At 53.2% G+C, this 6521-nt stretch overlaps 1 protein-coding gene across 1 annotated transcript; it reads right to left on the reverse strand.

Annotated features, from left to right (window-relative positions):
* Positions 1 to 5495: 5495 nt before the first annotated feature.
* Positions 5496 to 6062, reverse strand: RPS29 (ribosomal protein S29). Its single transcript, XM_032995908.2, has 3 exons — positions 5928 to 6062; positions 5702 to 5801; positions 5496 to 5617 (listed from the first exon to the last, which is right to left on the reverse strand). Exons 1-3 carry the CDS (start codon positions 5987 to 5989, stop codon positions 5609 to 5611), a joined length of 171 nt encoding a protein of 56 aa, XP_032851799.1. The 5' UTR covers positions 5990 to 6062; the 3' UTR covers positions 5496 to 5608.
* Positions 6063 to 6521: the final 459 nt, after the last annotated feature.

Below are 6521 nucleotides of genomic sequence, written 5' to 3' on the forward strand. Positions count from 1 at the left end.
GAGGGGCAGAGCCATGGGCTGTGCCCCAATCCTGCCATCCAGCACTGGTGCAGTTGCAAGGATCCCAAACACGGAAATTTCTTGAAAGCAAGCGAGCACGGGGCACTTGCAGGACAAACTCCCTGCACGCTATGCCTTACCGAGAAAAAAAACGTTATTTCTGGATCACGCTGCACAACTGCATCTCACCCAAGCCCTCACGACTGTGAAACTGCAGGCAGACTGTGCCATCTAGCTTCTTCAGACACAGACTGCTACACTGGGTTTTCTCACACACACTGCTCAGCCCTACACGCTGAAGCTGCCTGGGTCTGGGGATGGATGGCAGAAACCCCCATAATTTTGGGGTTGGAAATCTGTACACTGCCACAAGCCTCTCCCCAGCACAGACTGTGGGGTGGGATGGAGAGCCTGGGTAAGATGTTGCCCAGAGTTGCTCTTAGAGACAGGAGGACTGGCCTTACACCTGAGCATCGCCAAGTGCCGTCGCCAGCGGTCTGCAGAGCTCGTGTAGGGTCACCCACGGGCGTCTCACAGAATAACACGTCCACCGCACCTTCTCACGGGCAGTAACTGGACCTCATCCCACACCTGGACCAGACACCCCTTCTCTACTGGTTGACCCTCATGCCACCTGACAGATGTCTGGCAGACACGAGAGCCCGGGGCACTCAAAGCTGCATTTGGAGCAGCCCCTCCCACCCTGCGCCTGCTCAGAGCAGCCACAGCCAAACACCCTTTTTCTTCACAAAACTCCCAGGTCCCTTTCCCTCGGCTTGGGACCGGAGCGATGAACAGCTTTAAGCCCAGGGTTCTCCTCTCCAGGCATCGCCCGGAGATGATACGTGTTGGAGCGGCCTCCAAGCTGCCCCAGGCGGAGCTTGCTCCTTGCAGGAATTCAGTAATGTCAATATTGGGGATATCCACAACCCTGGACAAGCCACCGTCCCCGCTTCAACACATCTCGCAATGCAGAAATGGTTATTCTGGTTTCACAGCTGGGGAACTGAACCCCGTGGCGGAGGAGCGGCTTGCAGATGGGCAAGGAGCCAGATCCTGACCCAGGTGATGGAGATCCACCTTGCTGGGCCCGGCGCTCACCTCGAGATGTGGCAAGGAGGAAAACAGCCTGAAGATCACCCCCAGCCTGGTCGCACAAGCCACCTGCTCTAATAAACCAGATCTCTGCAAGTCAAAGACCACCTCTGCACACAGGAGGGTGATCGCAAGGCACAGCTCACCTAAAGGAATCACACTTTCCCCCTATCTGAGCATGTCAGCTTCATTTTTCTAGCCTGAGGATAAGTTTAAAAGCCAATGTTTTACCCAAAGCCTTGCAAATTCCTCCTGGAGCCTCTGACAACCATAGATTTTATCTGGTGCATAATCCAATGCAATTTAGTATTTTTTCAGCAGTTCAAATCCCCTATAAACTCTATTTCAGCAATTAGAGGTTCATCTCTTTGAAAGCTAAAGCATCACTATCTTTTCCCTGGCTCCACGCAGGCAACATTATTTCCCTACAGGAAAACATGTATTAGTTGTTCACTCTTAATGCAAAGTCCTTGAAGAGTATTTTGATTTTACCTGTTCTTTAGGGGAATCAGCAGCTCTTTATAAATCATTTTGCTTCCAAATAAGTTTGAGCTTCACAGCTGTGCACTTTCAGAGTCTGTAACCTAGAGCTTTAGGAGGAAACAAAATGCAATTTTCACAATGAGCTCAGGAAATTCAAGGTTTTGGCACCTAGTCTTCATTGTATATTGGGCAATAAATACCTAGTTAAGGCAGCAATAAGATTAAAAGGCATTGCAGTTTGTACTACACAACCTTCCCACTAGACTTAAAAGATGGAAGCAATAGGATAGGAAAAAGGCAAGAACATTTAAAGCATTTACAAAATTGCAAGGTGACAATTCAGGTATTTTAATGTGTACAAAGTAATTTAAAAACATATTTTACCTTTGTTTTCAAAAGAGAAAGCTGCTATTCTATTACTATCCCTAGCTATTTGGTACAGAGTGTGTTTTTTTGGGGTTTTTTTGTTTGTTTGTTTTTTTTATTGTTATTGTTTTCCATCACTTAGATAACAGATGCTCTGGCACTTAGCTCTTGGGACCAGATCCTCAGCTGCTTTAGAGCAGCACAGTTCACTGCCCTGCAACAGCACCCACCCAAGACAGAGGGAAAATGCACCCCAAAGCCATTTTGCCACCAGAAAGGAGCTTTGCTCAGAAAAGAGGGACAGGTACCCACAACTCCCTATCAGACTCGAATGTCTCTTGCAGCTCCGAGTGTCCAAATAATTCCAATACTGCTGCCATTTGCAAAGCTCTCGGGTAGCCAGCGTGGGGGCACCCTCCCGTCACCAACACGCTGGTGGGGACAGGAACACACAGACATTTCCCACTGGGAAGCACCACGAACGCAGCTCTGTGCAAACTCCAGCAGCGGCAACTGCAAAGACTCTCCCCTCCCATTCTGCGTCTTTACTGATTTTGTGTTTCACTGAAATTTTAGACTACGGTCAGTTATTAAGAGGTATACGAAACGAGCATGGAGTAGAAATGAAAAGCATCTTTCATAGTAAGAAGAGGCATGACTGGTTATCGGGTTCAGGCGTTGGCAGTGCCCCACTGCCTTTACCACAAACTCTTGGTGCAAGTCATCCCATTCCTCCCTGGTGTCGGGACACTGCCCCGGGCAGCACGGCTCAGCACACCGAGGGAATTTGCTTCTCTGGACACAGCCAGGTTATTAACACACTTGCAACTGCTCCCCGTGCAGGCAGGGGCACCGCGCAATCGCAGTGCGTGGGGTCGCACCCTCCTCGCCAGAGGGTAAGCAGCAAAAAGCTCCCAAATACAAAGCATCACACCCACTCTTTGCATTTCATGCTTCTGCAGAGTTATCCTTGTCCATAGAGCTCAAGCAACAGCTTAACCAAGCGCTACCAGCTCCTCCGCATCCACGGCAATTCACACCAGCTGCTGAGAAACCAGCTTTTGCACCACAGCTCCCCGTTCTCTGCTGGGGATCGGGAACAGCCAGCAGCAAAGCTGACCAGTTTGCTTCCTTGAAAAAGGATAAATCTGATTGCAACATGAGTTAAAATAATGCTTAAAAACAAAAGACTTACTCTTCCCCAGTGAGAGTTTCCCTAAGAAATTCAGTAATTGGTTAGAAAAGCAATTAGTGTTTTCTGATTTTTCAGAATCACACTAAATTCACCCCATAGGATTCAAGTCTGTATATCAGCAGAAATTAGGGGCGAGAGTGGAAAATCAATCCCCAAAGGATTATTTCCGCCCGCCCCCCCCCCCCCCCCCCCCCCATTTATTCAGTGTAGAAGCTCACCTTTACACTGACATTTCTAGACAGGAACCAGCAATTTAACCATTTCTCAAAGAGAATGGCAGGACCAACAGCATCCTCCAGCTGCAGCAAGGCCGACCCCTCCCATCCAGCACCAAACCCGGATCAGCACCAGCCAGAGCTCCCCAAGTCACCCCAAATCTGCACCCCTGTGTGCCACACAGGGCTGCCTTCGGTGGCAGGAGCTGCAGAAAGGAACCGCCCGCTTGCTCACCGCCATCCACCCAGGCTACAGCCGGCACACCACGGCTGGGCAGCACTTCCACGCACAACCCTCTGCGTGACGTTTCGAGAACCGGTGCGACATTAGAACGGAGAAACCCTTGCAGAAATCTGCTCAAATGTCGCTGCCTCAAGGCGAAGGGGAGACGGAAATCCTCCGAGCAAGACAGCCCCATACGGCCATCTTTTGATTTTTGTATCTGGTGGCTTTAACTATGAATTGATTTTATTTAATGTCACAGGATTTGCTGTGCCTTCCCTGTAGTTAGCTGTGGGTAACACCACGTTTTCCCCTGAATCACAGAATGGTTCAGGTTGGGACATTTAAAGGCCACCTGGTCCAACCCCCCTGCAATAAGCAGGAACATCTCCAACTACATCAGGTTGCTCAGAGCAACGTCCACCCTGACCTTGAACCCTTCCAGGAATGGGCATCTAACACCTCTCTGGGCAACCTGCTCGTGTTTCACCACCCTCACTGTAAAAAATTTCTTTCTTCTGTCTAAATCTACCCTCTTTTAGTCTGCAAGACCTTTTTCTGGCTGACAAACCTGCAGAAGCCGCCCTTACACTCTTTGCATCCCTTGCCAAGGTGAGCTCCAGCTACACCCCATCCCTACACAACCAGGCAGTGTCCCCACACTCACCCCAAAATTCCTGTCCCTGCTCCCGCTGCCTGGGCTGGGGGTGTAGGTATGACCCCAGCCGGCTGCTTTAACTCACATTTGTGTTACTTACCAAGTATTTTTTCCAAGTTTCATTTAATTTCTGGCAATTCTAAACCACCGTTCTCAACTGACTGCCCGCAGCAGCACGCAGCTCAGCACGAGTTTATCCAGCCAGCCGGGATAAACTCGTGCTGAAAAAGCTGCTCGTCAAGCTCTGAGTGGCGTTATTCCCCTTCAGCTTTTGCTGCAAACACACCTCAAACCGCTGCTGCGCGTCCCGAGGTTCCCCATGGGAAGTCTGATATTAAAGCTCACTGGAGGCCAAAAGCCGGGCTCACAGGCCCACCTGGTTCTGGCCAGCGACTGGTGTGCTCCCAATTCCCTGCTCACATATGGTTCAGTTTTGTTTCAATAACCAGTGGGGTGAAAAAAAAGCAGCCAGTGGGGATTCCCAGACTAGAGGCAGACAGCTGGAAAAGATCAACCCATTTGCTGTTTCAGGCACAGTCACCTCACACAAAGCAGCACAGCTTCAGCAGACACCCCAAAACCAGCGCCCCAACAGCAGGGCAGCACCCCGACGCTTTAAATCCCCTTAGCTGGAAGTGGAAAGCCCAACTCCACGCCCTTGACAAGGGTTGCTTTGCCCAACTCTCTTCAGAACGATCACACAACCCTCAAATAACCGGAGACCTCAGAAAAACGCCAGATGAAGCAGACGGGGTGTGTCAACTTCCCTCACAGCGAGCGCCGGCTCAGGATGCCATCACCCTGACTCGTTTCACTGTCAGTTGTAGCTTCCCACCCAATCTCCCGCACCCTGAAGCGCCAGACCTCCTCACGAGCGAGGGAGGCTTGGGCACAAAGTTTGATATATAGCTCTGCGCCACATCATTGAGGGGTTTTTTTTGTTAGCAAAAGCAGAGTTTGCCAGTATCTAACCCAAGCAAGACTGGTATTACTGGGAGCCGCACCCCCAGCGGCCTGGCTGTTCACCCACCAGTCGTTTTAAGAGCATCATTCTACTGCTCCGCTTGCAAACCTGAGGGCATCACACACGGCTCAGCACTGGAGACCACCTGGTTTTATGTAGGGAAGCTGAGGACAGCAGGGCAGGCTCATTTAGGTGTGCCCCCAGGGCAGCACCCACCCTCTGGGAAAGCCACTGGAAGGCAACAAAAAGCCCATAACCATGAAAACCTTTACAGAAGGCGAATGCGCACACGACAGTGGGGCAAGGAGACTATTTATTGAGTAGGGCTGCGCCGAGGTGCTGCAGATGTGTCAGGGAGGCCCAAGGAAGCCCCCGGGAGCTTCTGGCGACAGCCTCATCCTCCAAGCGCTCAGTCCAGCTGCAAAAGAGCAAGAAAAGGGAGAGGAGTCAGCGGGAACCGGCACGCCTGCCCCTCCCGCAAAGCCCCGAGGCCGGCGCTTACCTTGATGAAGCCGATGTCCTTAGCGTACTGGCGGAAGCACTGCCGGCACATATTCAGGCCGTACTTGCGAATGAGACCGTGGCGGTTGGAGCACACGCGGCTGTGGGAGAAGAAAGCAAAGCCGGTCAGGCCGGGTAATGGCGGAGAGGAGGGGAAGGGGGAAAGAAGGAAGGGGAGGTGGAGTGAGGCGGCCGCCGCGGCTCAGGGGACCGGGACGCGCACTGACCAGGAGCGGGAGCCCTGGCCGAACTTCCTGGGGTGGCTCCAGTAGAGCTGCTGGTGGCCCATGCTGCCTGCTGCGCGCCCGGCCGCGAAAAGAAAATGGCGCCCGGCGCATGCGCTAATCAACGCTGGGCCTCCCCACCCCACCCCACCCCACCCAGCATCCCGGCCTGCACCGCGGCGCGGCTGGGGGGCGGCGCCTGCGCGCGCACACACCCCCCTCGGCGTGACGTCAGAGCGGTGTGAAGGGAGTTGGGGGTGGCGCGCGCGGGTTTCTCGCGCCGGGCGCGGTGGCGCGCGCCTGTAGTCCCAGCTACTCGGGAGGCTGAGCCCGCCGGATCGCTTGAGCCCAGGAGTTCTGGGCTGCAGTGCGCTATGCCGAGCGGGCGTCCGCGCTAAGGCCGGCATCAATATGGTGAGCCCCGGGGAGCTGGGGCCCACCAGGTTGTCTAAGGAGGGGTGAACCGGCCCAGGTCGGAGACGGAGCAGGTCAAAGCTCCCGTGCCGGTCAGTAGCGGGATCGCGCCTGTGAATAGCCACTGCAGTGTAGCCTGGGCAACACAGAGAGACGCGGGCTCCTTTTGCCCCGCCTGCCTAT

This window comes from Tyto alba, unplaced genomic scaffold (genome assembly GCF_018691265.1).
Source record: "Tyto alba isolate M040663 unplaced genomic scaffold, T.alba_DEE_v4.0 Super-Scaffold_29, whole genome shotgun sequence".
Lineage (NCBI taxonomy): Eukaryota > Metazoa > Chordata > Aves > Strigiformes > Tytonidae > Tyto > Tyto alba.

Excerpts from the sequence above, each read along its gene's own strand:
- RPS29 (XM_032995908.2), bottom strand. The coding sequence starts at position 5,989 with ATGGGCCACCAGCAGCTCTACTGGAGCCACCCCAGGAAGTTCGGCCAG. Across the intron at positions 5,802-5,927 it reads GGCCAGGGCTCCCGCTCCTG|CCGCGTGTGCTCCAACCGCC; the intron begins GTCAGTGCGCGT and ends CTTCTCCCACAG.